This window comes from Doryrhamphus excisus, chromosome 1, assembly GCF_030265055.1.
Source record: "Doryrhamphus excisus isolate RoL2022-K1 chromosome 1, RoL_Dexc_1.0, whole genome shotgun sequence".
Lineage (NCBI taxonomy): Eukaryota > Metazoa > Chordata > Actinopteri > Syngnathiformes > Syngnathidae > Doryrhamphus > Doryrhamphus excisus.
Genome location: NC_080466.1, coordinates 3624559 through 3645788, shown reverse-complemented (window position 1 = coordinate 3645788; position 21230 = coordinate 3624559). Strand labels below are relative to the sequence as shown.

General features: G+C 41.4%; 1 protein-coding gene across 1 annotated transcript in view; it reads right to left on the bottom strand.

The window, feature by feature from the left end:
• pkd1a (polycystic kidney disease 1a) overlaps positions 1-21230 on the bottom strand; it is an 84713-nt gene that overhangs the window by 15438 nt on the left and 48045 nt on the right. The window contains exons 23-37 of the mRNA XM_058090334.1: positions 18005-18155; positions 13913-14065; positions 11671-11811; positions 11013-11334; positions 9915-10131; positions 9662-9821; positions 7714-7866; positions 6854-6998; positions 4563-4892; positions 4343-4431; positions 3943-4258; positions 1694-1865; positions 1358-1622; positions 1093-1288; positions 14-184 (exon numbers count right to left, since the gene is read on the bottom strand). Coding sequence (XP_057946317.1) covers positions 14-184; positions 1093-1288; positions 1358-1622; positions 1694-1865; positions 3943-4258; positions 4343-4431; positions 4563-4892; positions 6854-6998; positions 7714-7866; positions 9662-9821; positions 9915-10131; positions 11013-11334; positions 11671-11811; positions 13913-14065; positions 18005-18155 — 2981 coding nt within the window. The remainder of the gene's footprint in view (positions 1-13; positions 185-1092; positions 1289-1357; positions 1623-1693; positions 1866-3942; positions 4259-4342; positions 4432-4562; positions 4893-6853; positions 6999-7713; positions 7867-9661; positions 9822-9914; positions 10132-11012; positions 11335-11670; positions 11812-13912; positions 14066-18004; positions 18156-21230) is intronic.

Below are 21230 nucleotides of genomic sequence, written 5' to 3'. Positions count from 1 at the left end.
TTCATGCAGTTACCCTTGTTGTCATGCCAAATGCGTATTTTCCACACACTGCCCAGGCTCGTGTCTGTAGCGATATGGAATATGTCGAGAGCATTGCGTGCAAAGGCTCCCCTGCTGTCCAGATGGCGGTGTCCAGTGCGGCCCTCACGGCCGTACAGATTGATTCCCACATGAGCGGTTGTGCCTGAAATTGTAATTAAATCATTGTAAGAGGGGGGGCGTCCATTCAAACAGATACAATTGTTGTTATCGTGTCTTTTTGTATTGTCCCACTCTTGTTCCTACACTCCCCCCTTTATTTATTCTTCTTTTCTATCCCCTCCTGCTCCGGACCGGCCACTCCAAATTTGCATACACTTTTCCCTGGCAGAGCAAATTTGTTTAGCATGTTACGGCATTTAGATCAATAATAATAAATAATAATAATCTAATATAATAAATAAATATTATAGTATAATAAATAAATATTATAATATAATAAATAAATATAATATAATAATAATCAATAATACCATCTGCCCCAATGGCTGGACAGAACATAACTAAACATAATGGTCAATTATCAACGACAATGATGTACAGTAAACCTCGGATATATCGGATTCAATTGTTCCCACTGGTTTTGTCCGATATAAGCCAAATCCGTTATATGCGTATACCGGAAAATGTCCGTTTTACGCATAAATCGGATTTATATCCGGTATATGCGTAAATGGGATTTTATCCGTTATAAAAAGGCACTTCCTTGACTATGTTTCCAATGTACCTGGACGCGCAGGCAACGCTGCAAACGCTGCAAATGACGTCGTATAGCGGCCTGTCACGATTCGGCGAATCGGAGCGCCACGATGCGGCCATCCGATATATGCGAGGGAAATTTCATGGAAATGCATTGGAACGGGACTGGAGATTTTGTCCGAAATAGGCGAAATCCGTTATAAAAAATCCGATATATGCAATGAATTTTTATTGGAAATGCATTACAGAAAAATCGGTTCTTTTTTATCTGTCCGTTGTGAGCGAATTTCCGATATATCCGAGTCCGATATATCTGAGGTTTACTGTATTTAATATTCTTCTATAACAGTTTACCTGCTCCACGACTCCATCCAGTTTTGACCTGAACCTCATATTTAAAGAGTCCATCAGTGCCACACAAAGGAACCACACCAGCTCGGCGTAAGTCCAACTGATCCAACTTGTGCAAGATGGCAGCAGCAACAACGTAGCTGAGGAAGCCCAACACGCACACTAGCAGCACCACTAAGCTTGGTGGGCCGGATCGCTCCTGAGAGAGATGATGAACATAATTAAGGTGTGATAATCTTAGGGGAATTTCGATAGGTCTGGTACTGACCGGTACTATGAAGCTGATTGCATTAGGCGGTACAAAGAGGCCACCGGCAAAGGTTGTGAGGTGCCTGGTGCGGCAATAGGCTCTGCTGGCATTTGTTTCCGGCAGGGGCACCATGCCGTCTGTTTGCCACTGCTTCTCGCTCTCGCTAAAGTACTGGCACAGCAAGACAAACAGCCCCACCTCAAGATGAACGCCAGAAGGTTGCGATGTGGGGCCGCAAGGCGTGCTTACGTTGATAAAATAGTCCAGTGTGGTGTCATACAACCTGTGGAACGCAAAGTAGAAATGTACAGTATATTCATTCTCAATGATCTGTCTTTAATGAGGGCTTCTTACTCAGGCGACAGGAAGAAGGTGTATTTCTTGTGATCAAAGTCCTGGGTCATACTGAGGGTGATACGTTTTTTGTCGGTGCAGTTGAATTCATTTGGCTTTTCATGGGAATGAAGGTAGGCTTCGATATATGGCTCCTCATTATCTTGGTTTCCTTTTGTCCCCCCTTTGGTGTCTGGAGAAAGATACGATAGAAAACACTGTTTTGTTCAGGATACATCATTAGTATTCATTTATTCATTCATTTTCTACCGCTCATCCTCACGAGGAGCTGGAGCCTATCCCAGCTTCCTCGGGTGAGAGGCGGGGTACACCAGCCAATCACAGGGCACATATAGACAAACAACCATTCACACTCACATTCATACCTATGGACAATTTGGAGTCGCCAATTAACCTAGCATGTTTTTGGAATGTGGGAGGAAAAACCACGCATGCACATGCAAACTCCACACAGAGATGACGGAGGGTGGAATTGAACCCTGGTCTCCTATCTGTGAGGTCTGCATGCTAAACACTAGTCCGCCGTGCAGCCTACATCATTAGCATTCATTCATTCATTCATTTTCTACCGCTTTTTCCTCACGAGGGTCGCGGGGGGTGCTGGAGCCTATCCCAGCTGTCTTCGGGCATGAGGAGGGGTACACCCTGGACTGGTCGCCAGCCAATCACGGGGCATTTATAGACAAACAACCATTCACACTCACATTCATACCTATGGAGCATGTTTTTGGAATGTGGGAGGAAACCGGAATACCCGGAGAAAAACCAACATGTATGGGGAGAACATGCAAACTCCACACAGGCATGGAATCGAACTTGGGTCTCCTAACTCTGTGGCCTGCACTCTAACAACTCGTCTGCCGTGCAGCCATGATCTTGAGACATTCATTCATTCATTTTCTACCGCTTTTTCCTCATGAGGGTTGCGGGGGCGGGGGTGGGTGGGTGCTGGAGCCTATCCCAGCTGTCTTCGGGCGAGAGGCGGGGTACACCCTGGACTGGTCGCCAGCCAATCACAGGGCACATATAGACAAACAACCATTCACACTCACATTCATACCTATGGACAATTTGGAGTGGCCAATTAACCTAGCATGTTTTTGGAATGTGGGAGGAAACCGGAGTACCCGGAGAAAACCCACGCATGCACGGGGAGAACATGCAAACTCCACACAGACACGAAATCGAACTTGGGTCTCCTAGCTCTGTGGCTCGTCTGCCGTGCAGCCATGATCTTGAGACATGAGACACCTAATTTACATTATTTCAGATGGGGAAAAATGTATTCAGTTAGCGTCTCTTTTGGTTAGAGTCGGATTTTCTGGAAAGAATCAATGACGCTAACCAAGGCGGCCGCTGTACTGTGCAACTATAGTCATAATTTATTTTATGCAGCCATAATTTAGGCAACCTAAGACAGCAATGAGTAAATCAATAAACAGAAATGGTCGACAGGAAGACTGCAGTTCGATTCCCAGTTCTAGTGTGTGATGTTTTTTTGTGTCATTTTTAGAGAATTTTTTTTTTTTTTTAATTTTTAAAGAGTGAGCAATAAAACACGAAATTTTTCAGTTAGCGTCTCTTTTGGTTAGAGGGCTAGGTCGCCAATTAACCTAGCATGTTTTTGGAATGTGGGAGGAAACCGGAATACCCGGAGAAAACCCACGCATGCACGGGGAGAACACGCAAACTCCACAAAGAGATGGCCGAGGGTGGGATTGAACTCGGGTCTCCTAGCTGCGAGGCCTGCGCGCTAACCACTAGACCGTACATCATTAGCAATCTTTTGTAATTTTTATTTTTTTTAAGTGATGCCTTGCCTTTACTCTGACACCAACGTTCCCAAAGTGGGTAGGGGCACGCTGATTGCACAGGGGGGTATGTGAATAAACATTTAAAACAGCACGACTACGTGACTGATTAGTGCATTTTCCGAGCTGTATAAACCTATAATTTGTTTCTTGACTGTTAGAAAGCCCACATTGAATTTGTATGTTCTTTCATCCTCAGCAATAACGTCTTTGTTGGACTTGAACACACCATAGAGCTCTGTGAGCTCTGTCCATCTTTTTGATGCATATTCAATTGCCATTTGAGCTCATATGTCAATTTAGGTCAGTAATAAGCCTCATATTTCCTTATTGATTGCTGTACTTTAAGTACCTTTGTTTTCATAATTATGTATAGTTATTATGTTGATGCATTGTTTTCTTTGTAAGAAAACATTGGGACACAATGTTTGGACTCACCTTCTAAAGAGGTGAAGTTGAGCTGCACAAACAGTCCAGCCTGTCGGTGGCTGTTCCCTGTGGTTACCCTGACGATGACAGAGTCACAATGGCTGATGTTTACAGTTCCAGCTATGGGAACTTCTCCTGCATTGGAAGTATCTGTGCTGAGCTCTCCTCCGCTTCTGTTGTTAATGGCGACCGTGATGGCGAGATTGTCGTCCAGTCCAGAAATGGGAATCTGGGTGCCATTTTCAGTGCGGAACTCCATGGATGCCACTTCTGTGGAGACGGTGTAGTTGGCTACGTAGTTGAAGGGGAAAGGATTGGACTCCAACTGTGAGGAAAATGTCATGGAGAAGACGGCGTATGTAGAAGCGGGAGGTGAAAAGTTAAGTGTGGTCATGTTTACTGGGGTTACCTGGAAGAGTAACTGCATGACACTTTTTCCCGCGGCAGCTCTTCCCAGACTGCTGTTGAACGCTCTGGGGATGGAGAAGCGCTGACACTCTGAAAGCAGACACAATGACACCATGTTGACACATTGATCTTAACATCCCTTCATGTCATAGCAACCTTCGACAGCGTACAGAGTACGGTGAAGAAATGTGTCGTCGCTTCACACTGAATAAATACCCCACCTGGGTTGCTGTTGCCGTGGTAACAGAGCAGACTCTGGGGGTCGGCCAGTTTTCCCGTGGCAGCAATCTCTGCTCCCCTTAGCACAAGTGGCTCCTCGTTGAGGACGCGGCAATGCATCAAGATCAGCATCAGGACCGACGACAGGCTGTAGGCTTTGGCCGCCACTCGCAGTGGGTGTGGCTCCAAGGAGGAAGGAGAGGGGTCCAACAGAATGCCTCCATGGTATGAACCGGAGGAGGACAACGGGGAGGTAGACAGGAATGATGGTGAATCCACATAGGCGGGTTGGACGTAAGACGCCGACTGGCTGACTTGATGGATCAGATCACCTTAGATTTTGGAAAGTTAGAGAAGTGGAGATGTGAGATGATCAGTTTTTTTTCACTCTGTAATATATATATATATACGTATATACTCTGCAATATATAGTATATATATATATATGTAAGTCAATTGATGTACAGTAATGAATAAATCATGCTGTTTATTAGTTCAATTAGTTTATTAGTTGGCTATTATTATTATAGAGTCTTGAACCAGTCATGATGTGCTACAGTAAACCTCGGATATATCGGACTCGGATATATCGGAAATTCGCTCACAACGGACAGATAAAAAAGAACCGATTTTTCTGTAATGCATTTCCAATAAAAATTCATTGCATATATCGGATTTTTTATAACGGATTTCGCCTATTTCGGACAAAATCTCCAGTCCCGTTCCAATGCATTTCCATTAAATTTCCCTCGCATATATCGGATGGCCGCATCGTGGCGCTCCGATTCGCCGAATCGTGACAGGCCGCTATACGACGTCATTTGCAGCGTTTGCAGCGTTGCCTGCGCGTCCAGGTACATTGGAAACATAGTCAAGGAAGTGCCTTTTTATAACGGATAAAATCCGATTTACGCATATACCGGATATAAATCCGATATATGCGTAAAACGGACATTTTCCGGTATACGCATATAACGGATTTCGCTTATATCGGACAAAACCAGTGGGAACAATTGAATCCGATATATCCGAGGTTTACTGTATATATATATCACTATATTAACTAGTTAGTTACTATGGTACCCATTATGTCATTGTATGGTCGTATCACCTCGTACTTTGGTGCAAGGTGCATTATTAAAAAAAACCAACAAACAAAAAAAAAAACTTAAACTGTATTATGGAAAGCAGGAAGTGAACAAATGTAACAGTTACTGATTGTAAAAGTACCAGATGGAGGGGTAGGATTTAATAAGCTTTGCTTCTTCCTACTCCTTTTGGACATGTGGAACAGGGAACTGATTATGGGATGCACTCAATTGTAATCTGATGCATGTTCAAATGAAATAAAACCATTACCATTACCATTATTAGCTTTTTCCAATTTTCTGACCTATAAATGATGTTACAATGTTGTATCCTCGTGTTAAATTCTGCCAAAACGTCAGATAATTAAGTTTAAACAACTTGAAATGAGCCCCGAAAGAAGTTGTGGATGCATTAGTGTTTCTACTGATGCTGACTGCTCTATAGGGGTCCACAACTCAATACAAAGCACAATAGCATAATAGGTCCACTTTAAGAAAATGATATTTTTGGCCTAAATTTTCAAGCATAAAAATGAAGGAATGAACACAAGCAAACACAAGTCGTTAAGATTACAATTCAAATTGTGAATGTAGTATTCTACATTGGTCACTAGGTGTCAGTAAGTGTTGGTGAGACCAGTACTAGACTCGATCACAGGATGCAGAAGCCAGGTTTAATGCGTCAACAGTCATGATTTATGATCTTTAGTAGTCAAAAGGACAAATGTTTCTGTGTTCTGTATTCAAGGGTATAAATAGTAAGAACCACGGGCCTGTGATATTATATTAGTATTACAGATATGATGCATTTGAGCAGGCAAAATCGCATATTGTGGTTAAACGTGCTTTACATCGTTGCCAAATAAGTAGTTATAGCAGCGATGGAACTTTTACAACTTTGACATATTACAAAATGTTATTGCAACATCATCCGTGTAACGATTGCCACAAACAATTACTGTGAATAGCCTTGGCAAGAATACATATACACCACAAATAATAATAGTGAATGATCTTTCAAATATGACAAAAAAGATAATGCCTACAAACACAAATCCCACAGCAATTCTTGGTAGCAATAATAATACTAATAAGGATAAATTAAAGCTTATAATTCAATATTTTGGTTGTGGTTGTCATATAAATACAATTAATGAAGATAAGAAGCCAAGACCAAACATTGCAATGTTCCACAGATCTCTTACCCATGATGTTCAGGATGTTGTCAGCTATCTCAGTCGGAGTAACCGTTCCCTGCTTGGTGTCGTTTTGTAGAATCTCCAACATGGACTCAAGTTTGTTGAGAGTGCTGTTCTGACACTCTTCACAGATGAACTCCCGACTCACCGCCTAAAAAAACAAACAAATAATTACAGTAAACCTCGGATATATCGGATTCAATTGTTCCCACTGGTTTTGTCCGATATAAGCGAAATCCGTTATATGCATATACCGGAAAATGTCCGTTTTACGCATATATCGGATTTATATCCGGTATATGCGTAAATCGTATTTAATCCGTTATAAAAAGGCACTTCCTTGACTATGTTTCCAATGTACCTGGACTGGGCAATGAAAAGAGACGTAAGGTAATGAGAATTGAACTTTATTGGACTCTGAGCATAACAAATTGTTAATTAAGCTAGGCCCTGTTACGCCCGTCAGGCCTACGTTATTTCCAATAGTGAGGTTAAGATCTCATTCACTGCTGTGCTAGTATTATTGACGTCACTCACTTTTATATTTGTCCTAAATCTGGAGCCAGGAGAAAGACAATAGCCAGTGACATCAACAAGATTAGCATAACGATGCGGCCATCCGATATATGCCAGGGAAATTTCATGGAAATGCATTGGAACGGGACTGGAGATTTTGTCCGAAATAGGCGAAATCCATTATAAAAAATCCGATATATGCAATGAATTTTTATTGGAAATGCATTACAGAAAAATCGGTTCTTTTTTATCTGTCCGTTGTGAGCGAATTTCTGATATATCCGAGTCCGATATATCCGAGTTTTACTGTATCTTCTTTTGCACAACTTCTCTTTTTTTTTTGCACTCACCGTGCACTGTGCTAGCGCAGCAGAGGTTTGCTGAATGTCATTCACAGAGTTCAGGTCCAGTGAAGTCAGAGCCCTGGTGATGTTGCTGCGGATTCTTACTCGGTAGCCCCTCTCGGCAAGGGACACCTGAGTGGACTCCCTGCCCTGCTCGTACTGTTGCGACACACATGTAGAAATCAGCATTTTTTTAAATAGGGACATACATTCAAAAAATCTTTGAGATCAAATAATCTGCGATTTCATCATCACAATCTGCATATTTTTGGCCGACATCTTCGGGACTGCTTTTGTGCAATCATTGGCCGCTCGTACATCATCACCATCGATCATTACAGCAGCACCACTCATTGATCATGATATCTCTGAGTGTGTGCATGTTACTTTATTATATTGTTACTTTATCCGGAGCAGTCTAATCGATCACAAAAGCATTCCTGATTTTTTCAATTTGAGACATTGAAAGTAGATTTTTCATCTAATTGCACATGTGCAACCAGTTAAATTGCTTGTCTTTTTAAAAGACAGATTAACATACACAGATTATACCAGTGTTTTTCAACCTTTTTTGAGCCACGGCACGTTTTTTTACATTGGAAAACATCACTAAGTCTATAGGAGGAAGGAGCTAGGTGTTGCCACACGGACCGATATTACATTGCTCTGCCAGTCTTTACACCACGGACACTCCACAGTAGCCATGTTTACATGAGGAGTTTTTCTCTTTCCCAATGACTTTTCCGGAAACAATGGTATACATGGAAAGGAATATTCCAATCTCTTGTCTACATGCGTCGCTATAATCAACCAGAATAGTCAATGGGGCATGCCCAGTAAAACGTAAACACCAACATCACGTGATACCGACTTCCCCGAGTTGTTCTTTCACTTGTTGGAATAATTCCGTATTGCCAGTTTTTCGTTTGTCCACTCTTGAAATTTAGTTTGAATCAAAAACAAACTTTCCGTATCAGTCCAGTGCCGATTGCTGGCCTCCATTTTTAAAACTGAAGAACGTCTGGAGCTGCGTGTTACGTCATATCTGAGCATGCGATATGATAAATTTAACTTCAAATTCAAGCTTGCTAATATTTTATAATTCAACTGGGTACATGTTTTATATAGATATATATTTTCTTTTGACTTATGGACTTATGAATGGCGTATAGAAGGGTTTAGATTCTGTTCCACAGATGGCGCTAATGCACACGAAAGCTGCTTGCCAACCGCCAATAAAGTACAGAAGAAGAAGAACGCACCCTGACAACTTTCCGTTTGAGCGGCTACAAGATACCTCAATCGGATCGGGGAAAGGAATATTCCACCCCTGTTAATCCGATTATATATTCATTCGGATTGGCACTATTCTTTCGGAATGAGGCGTATACAAAGGTTACATTCTTTCCGTTTGAGCAAATAAACAAAATGCAATTGGAATATTTGGGTCCACGTATACGTGGATATTGACATAATATTTGCAAATGATGATTAATAAATGTTAATTATAAAAAGTGATATTGGATAATTCCTCACGGCACACCTGACGATTTCTCAAGGCACACTAGTGTGCCGCGGCACAGTGGTTGAAAATCACTGGATTATACCATTGGAAACTTGCTCTCCGGGGCCGGCGATAGCACAATGTGGCGTTTGCAGCCGAGACACAGAGACATGTTGGCAGGTTTCGCGAAAGAAACATGTGACTAACTCTCTGAAAACAAGCCCAAAACAACAAGGGACCTGGGAATTTGCAAGCATCTTAAAACCCCAAAGTTGCTTCTAATGCCGCCTGAGATGCTCAAAGGAGCGACATCTAGTGTTGGGACTGTTTTGTTACTCTGCAAAAACACAACATCAGTATGAACCTGTCTCACGGGTCTGGTGACACGAGATTTATCATAAAGTCATGATCTGTATAGAATACAATTTTCTGTGTCAAGGCCTTTCCTACCTCATTTAGGACGGTAATAAGAGCCAAGGAAAGCTCCCTGACTCTTTGAGAGTCTCCTTGCTCCAGCAGCTGTTTGAGTTTACTGTCAGTCAGGTCTGCCAGCCAGTGGGGAAGACTTGTGTACTCAGATGGTGGATGGGGCAGCCCCACCTCGATGGATCTGTGCACACACGTACGGTAACGATGTTTTCTACATTAGCCATATTTACAAATGGCTATATACTTCACAACCTCTAAGAAATGAAATAGTTACTTGTTCAGGGCGGTGATTGCTGCTCCCTGAAGGTCCTCGACTGTGATGGACACAGCAACGCGGTGTCGGGCTGAGCTGAAGCCCGGCGGAAGAAATGCTGAATGCTCTGGACTGCTGCCTTTGTACACACAGAACTCTTCGCAGTAGTCTTCCCTGCAGCGTGTCACTAATAAACTGTAGAGTAAAGGTGACTCTGAGATGCCTCGATCACTGTAACCTGTTAATAGAGAAAAATAGAAGAAACTATAAAGCAGGGGTCTCAAACGCGCGGCCCGTGGGCCAAATGTGGCCCGCAGGACACTAGTTTGAGGCCCCCGCCTTGATATGAAAGTTTAATGTCAAGTTTGATATGGATGCTGTATGGTATCATGTACTCGGAAAAAAATATTACGTTTGATTAATGTTCATGTTAAAGGTTAAATAACTGTTAATAGTTAACCTCCCTATCCGTGTGGAAGTGGTAAGTTTTTGGCTATTTAAGTTTAAAGGAAATAACTTGAATGCTACCGTTTAGGTCGCTAGCTCGCTAGTTTGCGAGTTAGCATGTGTCTCAAGACCCTGCAGTTGCGCAATATGTTGTAAATAAAAAGAGTATAAATGTGACTATAGTCGTGTTTTGTCATGTCTACAGGGCTCTAATAATGCTTTGTTCATTTTAATGTGAAAAAAATAATTTGTCTTCCCACCAACTATATGTGGTTTCTTAAGTTTTTATTATTTGCTGTTTTATTATTATTATTATATTTATCTATTATTACTTATACTTATTTTGTGCAGAAAAATAAAAATTAAGATATTTGAGAACAGTGGAATGTTTTATCAGAGCTTTTCTTGTAGAAAATCGAAACCAAAAAAAGTTTATTCATTTTTCTGTTTTTAATAAATGCGTTTTTTTTTGTAAAACCTGATGCGGCCCAGTCTCGCCCAGACCCTAGCTCCAGTGGCCCCCAGGTAAATTGAGTTTGAGACCCGTGCTATAAAGGCATGCTAATATACAAACTCCAAACTATGCATCTCGCTGATCTTCTTAAAAATTTTAAATTATTGATGAATGAACTGATTAGTGTGTGATGTGATAAATGCATATAAATTCCGTACCAGAGCAGTTGAAGTGTACTCTGTCCAGCAGTGTTCGAATCCTCCGACCCCCACCATCTCCATCGCCGTTGTCCCCTTCCGCGTCCCCTCCCGCTCTCAGGTGACACTCCCCACCGGCCGGCGGCATGTTGTAGTGCAGCGTAATAGAAGCAGCACCTTCGTCATCCAGTGCGTCGTCGGTTACATGCAAGGTGAAGATGTAGGAGACTCCGTGGCGAAGGACACCCTGCCGCAGCACCAGATTCATACCGTCACTTCTTGTAGTGGTCGAGGAGGAGTCCAGGATCAGGGTCTCTTTTTGCAACGTCATGGCAGTCCATCTCTGGAAAGGAGAAACAGCAAAATATAGTTTGCAAATTTCAGAATACGGACATGAAATTAAACTCCAAAGTGAAGCAAAACTACATGAGCACATCCAGCTGGGGGATACACTTTAGCACCAACTATTTTGTCTTTTCCTGTTTTAGTAAAGACATGACTGATTCTCTCTGGCTCCGCTTATACAATGACCTCAGCCACTAATACATGCAACATAAATGTCAAAATAACAGATGATGCATGAAGACCAAGACCTCATTGGTGTCTGCGTGAAACAGAAACAGTGACCTGACCTCTCGGGTCATAGCTGCAATAGAAGAGTCATGTGTGTGTTTTTTACCCCGCGGTGAACGCCCTGGCAATTGGTGCAGGTTCCTTTGAGGTAGACATACGAATTCTGACTGACTTCGTAGATGGACTGCACTCTGCAGGACACACACTCCAGATACACCATAGGGATGTGACCACTCTGAAGAAGCACCTATGAAAAAGACACACACACACACACACACACTAAACAAAACAGTGTAAAGAAAAGGATTTGATGACTAGAATTTTCCACCATTAAGTCAACTGAATAAAATGCAACATGCTAACATTTATATTACATTTCACAACCATCTGTTCTTCTTCAGTGAACCAATTCGTTATTTTAAGTAGAGAAACAAACCTGCACCACACATACTCCATCATTTAGCTAATTAACTGTCAGGATGCCTTATATACTTTTGTTTTTTTTTGCATAGAGTGAGACAAAGTACCCAGCAAAACACAACTCAATATGACCTTTGACCTCAGCTATTGCAAAAGTCTGTACATATCGCTCTTCTCAACAAGCAGCAGGTCGTGCCGTGCCTCCCTCCCCATCAGCCTGTGTCTCACTCACCAAAAAAAAACAAGTACCAGCAGTCATTTATTCATTCATTCATTTTCTACCGCTTTTTCCTCACGAGGGTCGCGGCGGGTGCTGGAGCCCAGCTGTCTTCGGGCGAGAGGCGGGGTACAATCACAGGGCACATATAGACAAACAACCATTCACACTCACATTCATACATATGGACAATTTGGAGTCGCCAATTAACCTAGCATGTTTTTGGAATGTGGGAGGAAACCGGAGTACCCGCAGAAAACCCACGCATGCACGGGGAGAACATGCAAACTCCACACAGAGATGGCCGAGGGTGGAATTGAACCCTGGTCTCCTAGCTGTGAGGTCTTTGTCTCCCACAGCATCCATAAAAATGACACAAATAAACATCACACACTAGAACTGGGAATCGAACTGCAGTCTTCCTGTCGACCATTTCTGTTCATTTATTTACTCATTGTTGTCTTAGGTTGCCTAAATTATGGCTGCATAAAATAAATTATGACTATAGTTGCACAGTACAGCGTCCGCCTTGGTTAGCGTCATTGATTCTTTCCAGAAGGTCCGACTCCAACCAAAAGAGACGCTAACTGAATACATTTTTCCGCATCTGAAATACTGTAAATTAGGTGTCTCATGTCTCAAGATCATGGCTGCACGGCAGACGAGCCACAGAGCTAGGAGACCCAAGTTCGATTCCATGTCTGTGTGGAGTTTGCATGTTCTCCCCGTGCATGTGTGGTTTATCTGCGGGTACTCCGGTTTCCTCCCACATTCCAAAAACATGCTAGGTTAATTGTCCATAGGTATGAATGTGAGTGTGAATGGTTGTTTGTCTATATGTGCCCTGTGATTGGCTGGCCACCAGTACAGGGTGTACCCCGCCTCTTGCCCGAAGACAGCTGGGATAGGCTCCAGCACGCCCGTGACCCTTGTGAGGATAAGCGGTAGAAGATGCAAATCTAATCTAATGTAAATCTAATTCATCCAGTCCAAAAAGCCAAAAATTATAATTTTTATAATTTTACATATATAAAAAAAATCATCCTGAAAGTAATTACATATAATGATTAATGAACAGGATACATTAACATTCAAGGTTACTTCACTGAAGACGTGATTCTTGATGTGATTGTTCTCAAAGACATTATGCGGCAGCAAGATGAACATCTACCTCTTCCAACGCCACCTTCCTGTTTTGCCATGAGTTATTTCTTCATTGCAATAGTGTTTCCCACCTTAATAACCCAAATGGAGCCAAAGAAAAGTTGCAAGTTCCAGCATTTTGATTAAAAAAGGTTGTGAAACACAATTGATTGAAGAAATAACTCATGACAAAACAGGATAGTGGTTTTGAAGATGGTCGTATTTTTTGGGAACAGGGAAGGTCAATGTAACCTTAAATGTTTATTTATTGCTTTCATTTGTCATTGTACTTTTGGAATTGTTTTATGCACATAAAAATTGTAAAACTACAAAAAACATAGTTAGACTAATGCAGTGTATTAATTAAATGACGAGACATGCGGCATTTTGTAAGCTAACTTACATTTAGTGTACATTTTGGCGTGAACGTTTGATACAGTAACTGGGGCGGACACTAACAGAGGTTCCAGTAATAGAATAGTGAAGACCAATTTTGCATAACAATGAATGAAAGAAAACAAATAAAAGGACTCGCTAGCTGGGAGGATGTATTTTCATGTAAACTCACAGTTTGTGTGGTGGACTCTGGCGTCATTCCCTCTTTGCTGATAGTCAATTTGAAAGTGTATTCCACATCTTCTTCCAACTCGATGCCAGAAATCCCCAGGACAGGACGGCTGGACCCCAAATCAAAGGTCAGGGTGGAGCAGTGCTGAGGACCCTGCAGGAAGAGATGAGGATGGATATTTATGTCAGTGTTCAGAAAACTAATACGAGGGCTATCGAACAGATATAATTAAACATTTTGATGAAATGAATCACAGTTTCATATGAATCCATCATGATTAATCACCATTTGCAACTTTGGTTTGTATTTTATGAACAAAAAGATACATTCAAGAATTATTTATATACAGACCTGACCAGTTGAAAAATAGCTAGAATTTACCTTCTAAGATTTTACTGTTTGTTTTTAAGGCGTTGAATGGGCTGGCCCCCAAATACATCTCGGACCTCATCCAAGTTTACTCTCCGGCGCGGTCACTGAGGTCCGAGGGCCAGCTCCAACTTGTGGTGCCTAAGACGAGACTTAAGACCAGGGGGGGACCGAGCCTTTTCTGTGGTTGGCCCCAAACTATGGAACTCCAACATCGAAAGCTTTAAGACCCACTTTTATTCTCTGGCTTTTAACTCGGAGTGACTCGTATGGTCCTGTGTCTTTTAGTTCTTTGTTTTTATTGTAATTGATTTTTATTTTTTATACTTTTATTGCTTTGTTTCTTGTTTTTAATATTTTTATATCTATTTTACTATTTTATTTCTTAAATGATCTTTTAGTTTTGGATTATTACTTTTTATTTTTACTAGTCTGTGCAGCACTTTGGAAACTCTTGTTTATAAAATGTGCTATATAAATAAAGTGGATTGGATTTTGTGCAAGTAGCGCAATTAAACTGAAATAGTCCGTTTATCAGCTGATCAAAAAATTCAAGAAACTCTCTAAACCAGAACAAAAAAAAAATTCTCAGTAGGACTCAGTAATGAGCAGCCTTGAGTCGTCTTGTGAATCACTTCAAAAGTTGGTTTGGGCATGCTTGATGCGAGTGTTTCCAGGACGCTATTGGTCCAAGTGGTGAAGATGGCGTCACCAATGGCATCCATTTTACTGTATGCATGTTTAAAAGGAATGTTAATGTTGGGTAGTCCCACAGGAAGTCTGCAAAAATCATGATAATGGTTAGCAAAACTGTTAAAAAAGATGAAGATGTTGTCATTTGGAATGACTCAGCATTAAAAGCATCATGACGCTGTATGTGTTATTATCCAAGACCTTTCAGTTTGTGTGTGTGTGTGTGTGTGTGTGTGTGTGTGTGATGCTCAAGTGTAATTGTTAGGGTGAGGAGCCAAGTGCCAGCTGTGAAAGGCTGAGTTGATCATTTAACAGTTGCATAACCCTTTAAATGCCTGCCTGCTTAGAAAGGCAGCACACATACACACACACACACACATTTGTGCTGGACACACCCATCCTACTGGGTCTTATTTTGTGGTCTACAGAGAGAATGTGCTCCCACCCAGGCTAGGATGTGTTGAGTGTGAAAAACACGAAATGAATTCACACTCTACTCTACATCCAACAACACAAAAAACTTGCAACGTGTCCTAAACTGTGAATTCCTCTTCACTTCGTTCGGGGCTCACAACCAGATGAGCATTATATAACTTTTCCAGAGCACAAAAGGAGTACCAAACTACATTATGAATCCACTGGCGCAGATGTTTTTTGTGTGGAAATTTTCCATTTTCAATAGATTAAAGCCAAATGTGGAGAACACAAAAAAAAAAACAAGAACAAAACCGGTATCACAATGTTGAAAGTCAACACTACACAATGTAAGTATAGCATATGCTCCTGTGCAATACTATGTGTATAGCTTGGATATCTTGTATATGAAGAGCTTGCAACCAAAATGCGCTAAATCCAATTTTCACTAAGTTGCATGTTTTTCATGAGTTTAATAGACCTCTGTCATGTGTATCCAAATCACATATTTTGGTCTTGAAATCATTTTAAAAAATATGAAAAAAAGTAATATGAAATTTATGCTTTCAACCAAAAGGCGCTATTTCCATTTCAGATTTCAGCCAAAAGGAGCTAAATCCCTTTTCTTTATTCTTTATTCTGATTGGCCCAAGTTTCCCATCTATTGATAATCTGACCAATCAGAGAGAAGAATACAATTGGCACTGCACATACAGAAAGCCAGTATCAGTGCGCATCCTGTTTTGTTTGTGTACATTAAGTACACGTATGATAGTTACGGTATGTTATGCAATTCAGGAGAACACAAATTGTGTTTTTACAGTATTCTGTAACATGGAAGTTTTTTTTTACGCCATAAAAGGCATGTCTCTACCTTGACACCTCCAACTTTCATGAGAAACATTATTTTACTTGTACTAAAAAACATACAATGTAAAGAGTTTGTAATGAGATGATTTTTGTCACTGTCACCTTCATGGTGCAGTCAAATATGAGCACTGCTTTTAATAACATTTTTATTAATTTAATTAATGATAATTATTTTGTATTGTATGTTGAGAATGGCTTCTGTGTTGTAATTATTTTATTAGCATAGTACATTAAAGCACCTTACATTCTTTTACAACAATGCCATTGAAGAAGTTAAAGGTGACTTCAAATTTATTTCAGCCAAAAGGCGCTAAATCCGGAAAAAATTTTTTTTTTTAAAAATATATAAAATACATGGTGTGTGCAGGATTTTTATAGCATGCATTTTTATGACCTATATTGATAGCTCTTTCATTTGCAATATAGACTTGATGACCAAATAGATTGATATGTGCGTAATCAAAAATCATTGATTTTCTCAAAATCAGTCAAAATGGATTTAGCGCCTTTTTCACCTACAAAGCCCTCCACGATCTGACCCCCCCATATCTCACAGACCTCCTCCATCCACATAATCCCCCGCGTCCCCTTCGCTCCTCAGACTCAAACCTCCTGGCACTCCACTGTAAGACCAAGCTCCGAACCTGGGGAGACAGAGCCTTCTCCATCGCTGCCCCCACTCTCTGGAACTCTTTGCCCCACTCACTCCGTGCTTGCCCTGACCTTCCCACCTTCAAAAAACAACTAAAAACCCACCTCTTTAAATCTGTTTTTAATGTCTAACCTTCTATATCTGACTGCTGTGCCCCGCCCCGCTTTTTTAACTGTGTATTAACCAATGAATGTTGTATTTTGGTGTGTCTTTTATTCTGTTTACTTGCTCTATTCAACTTCATTCTTTTGTAAAGTGTCTTTGAGTATCTTGAAAAGCGCTATATAAATAAAATGTATTATTATTATTATTTGGTTGCAAGCTCTTCATATATCTTGTATATATCTTGTTAAATTGTCTTTTTTACTCGACTTTTATATACTTTTTTAAAACTTGAATACTGCACTGAAAGGAGAAGCTCTCCAATCTCGTTGTACATCTTGTATAATGACAATAAAGGCCATTCCATTCCACATACGGAGTTTGAGTCCGAGTCACTGCTTAAGTGAGCAACAGGTTCTACCAATTTAACACAATTTCAAAGTGGAATATTACATTATTATACGCATACATTAAAATGCATGCTCAGGTTCCAACATGAGGCACGGATTCTTCAGCGCTCTTATTTTGACGGTCGCAAGTGTGTTGTGTGGGTGGAGAAGGTCCTGTGAGGATCATCTACTGCTGTGCCTTGTTGTGCTCGTCCCTGTCTCTCTCTCTCTCTCTCTCTCTCGGCGGGAGCTGGGATAGCTGGACACACCTGCATCTCATCAGGCAGCCCCCTACTTAGGATGAGTGGATGGAGCCGTGTGCTGCTGGTTCGCTTCCCTGCCTGTCTGCAGGCAACTGCTAAGCTGTAATCCTCTGTCCTAGTCACGGTATTGCCCAGCTGTACCTGCCTTCGTTGTTGTTTTTTTAGAGAGAATACATTCTCTTAAACTGCTTCACCCGCCTCTGCATCTTGTGGTCCACCGCATCAGCACCGATTTGTGTTTTCTGTGTCTCTAACTAAAGGTACTTTTGTTGTACACGTACCATGTTAAGTAATTTATCTCAGTGTTTTTGTTTAGTTTTTTTTGCATGCATGTCCTCACCTTTGAGGTGCTTTGGCACTCCCAGTGGTAGCGGAGTAATGACTGGTTATCCGGGTCCATGTTGGGGTCGTAGGACTGCTCTGCACTGAGCTGGAGGTCCTGAGTATTCGACCACACCCTGTAGGTACCACCTTCGATGATGGGCATAAGCCTGTCAGAGAACAGGAGAGACATAGAATTGATGTACAACTAATTCAACATTTGCTTGCTTATAAGTTTTCTTTCCATAAAAGAGCTTTTAGGTCCAAAGTGTTTCTTGAAATGTCTTTTTGATTTGATTGCTTTGTTGTAAAATGCATTTATTGAACAGTGTGGTGATTGTTTTTATGGTATTTTCTGGTCATTTGTCATTAAATAAAGGCATAAAGTCTGAATTTAATGTGTGAATAAAGTAAATGATGATGATACATAATAATAATAATACAGTAAACCTCGGATATATCGGACTCGGATATATCGGAAATTCGCTCACAACGGACAGATAAAAAAGAACTGATTTTTCTGTAATGCATTTCCAATAAAAATTCATTGCATATATCGGATTTTTTATAACGGATTTCGCCTATTTCAGACAAAATCTCCAGTCCCGTTCCAATGCATTTCCATTAAATTTCCCTCGTGTAACCCAGATAGAAAATAAATAATATATAATTAATTAAATTTACCGTGCGTACCATGTTTTGGGGTGCAACGTCATTAGGTCACGTGACGGTGTCTCACCAAGTCACGTGACTGCGCGCCACCAATCAGTGACGTATATATAGTCCGGAAGGGACTACACACCGGTAGCGGTGAGGGACGCATGGAATCGCTGCAGGTATTTAAAAGGTTTCGTTGTTTAAGTTTACAAATGGAAAATGTCTAACCATTTTACATACGTGGTCGGGATATAGGGGCCGTCCACCGACGCTGAACTTAACAAGAGCAGTGTTCGATCACACCTATGGAATTGGTGAGTGTTGACATTTCACTACTAAACGGCATTAGCACCGTTTACTAGCACCTTTTGTCTGTCACTGTTCTCCCGATTGATTAGATTATAAGATTAATACTAGTTTGATTATAATGAATAATCCCGTAAGTGCAATTATTTATTATAAATGATAATATATTGTACAATTGAAGTTATGATACGACTTGTATTATATATGTAATTTGAATGGTTGTGTGCACATAATTGATGTCTGCTGGTCCTATTTTATATAGGCCAGGTTTTGATGGCAAGCTAGGAACCCTGCATTGAGGCAACACGCCTGGAAGTTGGAAGCCCAGATAACTGATGAGCTGTTACCCACCTGCTCTGCTCTGACCGGGCTGGTAGGAGGCTTTGCAGCCGTCCTTTTACTTTTCGTCTCTTTGGCCTTCATAAAAATCTTCACTCCTTTCCTCCACTCCTGAACCTCTGGACACTGGATTACTGGGCCATTGGACTGTTGTATGTTTTTGGGACTCTCAGTATATGAGATGAATGTGTTTTGTAAATTGAGCTCATTGAAATGTAAATTTGTAAATTAGTGTTGTGAATTGTATTGTTCTGGTTTTTCACTTTGTAATATATGGTACCGCCACTGCTGCAAATTGTGTGCTCGCCTCTTTTCCATCTCACTCCCAGAGCCGAAATCTGGATTTTTCTGAGTCTAGCCTAGAAATTACAATTACAATTAAAGTATCTAAAGCTAATATTAAATGTACTAGCGCATTGTACACGCTACACAAAGTGGCAAGCTAGCCAGGAGTGAGAGAGGGGCTTAACAAATTTGTTTTTGTGGCGGTATTCAAAGTATTGTGTAACCATGGACATATTTGAGGAACATGGCATTAAGATACCAAATGCAGTTCTGATACAGGATGCAACAAAAACTGAAACGGATGAGGAAGTGATTGAGTTTTTAACACAGTATGGGTCTATTTTGAAGGTTGAATTTATTGATGAACCAACGTCAGTTTTTCACCATTCCATTGTGATCGAATACAGTTCTGGTGCTGGGTTGGCTGTCTTGCGTCCGCTTTTGCCGTATACGTATGTGTGTAACCAAGATAAGGTCACTTATGAAATTTTGGACTTGTCGACACTCTGCGCGGGTGAGATAGGGAAATTGCAGACTGAAAACTATCTGTCTGAATTACAGAAGGTTGCAAAACGGACCGGCCAAGATTTTTCAGTAGTTCTGAGTGGGGCGATGTCTCTGCTTGGCCAGACTGTCACCAAGCTCCAGACCAGCACTGTGGAAGGAGAAACTCTAGCAGAGGACCGTAAGAGTGAGCTCACAGTTGTTCCTGTTAGTGGGTCTCTACCGTCACTACTCTCTGCTGCCACCACTGGTTCACAAAGTACTGCTTCAAGACCACACACTGATCCTCCATTGAAGGGCCAGTCAGATCCCACAACCCAACCCACCTCAAGACACGCTCTGCCAGCCATGACGCCTGCTGGACTCAACCCACCTGAAATACAACGTTATGTTGTGGAGCATATCGTCAAGAATGATGACAGTGCAATGAATCTCTCATTTAAAAGTCTGAGGGCTTTTTCTGGAAGATCGCCCAGACCCCAAACAGAGTCTGATTACGACACATGGCGTTCTGGAGTTGAGCTGCTCTTGAGGGATCCTGCCGTGTCTGACTTGCAGCGTTCACGCAAGATCTTCGACAGCTTGTTACCACCTGCTGCAGATATGGTGAAGCACTTGAAACCTGACACTTCGCCGATGGTGTACCTGCAGACGCTTGACTCTGCTTATGGCACAGTCCAAGATGGCGATGCGCTATATGCCAAATTTATGGACACGTTCCAAGATGCTGGAGAGAAACCATCTACATATCTTCAACGCCTACAGGTAGCACTAAACCAAGCTGTTAAACGAGGTGGAGCTCTCAATCGAGATTTTGATCGATATCTATTGACACAATTTTGCCGGGGTTGTTGGGACAATTCACTCATAACAGAACTACAACTGAAGCAACGTAAATTGAACCCCCCAACATTTGCTGAATTCCTGCTGCTACTGCGAACAGAGGAAGATCGGGAAGCTGCTAAAACCATCCGCATGAAGCAACATCTTGGTTCAGCACGACCTAGAGCTGCCACTCATGCACAGTTTGCCCACAGCGATGGTGCAGGAAAGGGAGAGATTGCTGCGCTGACGAGCATCACACAGCAACTCGCTCAGCAGATGGCCGAAATACAGAAGCAGCTAGCAACCCTTACTGCTGCCCAAGCAAGTGG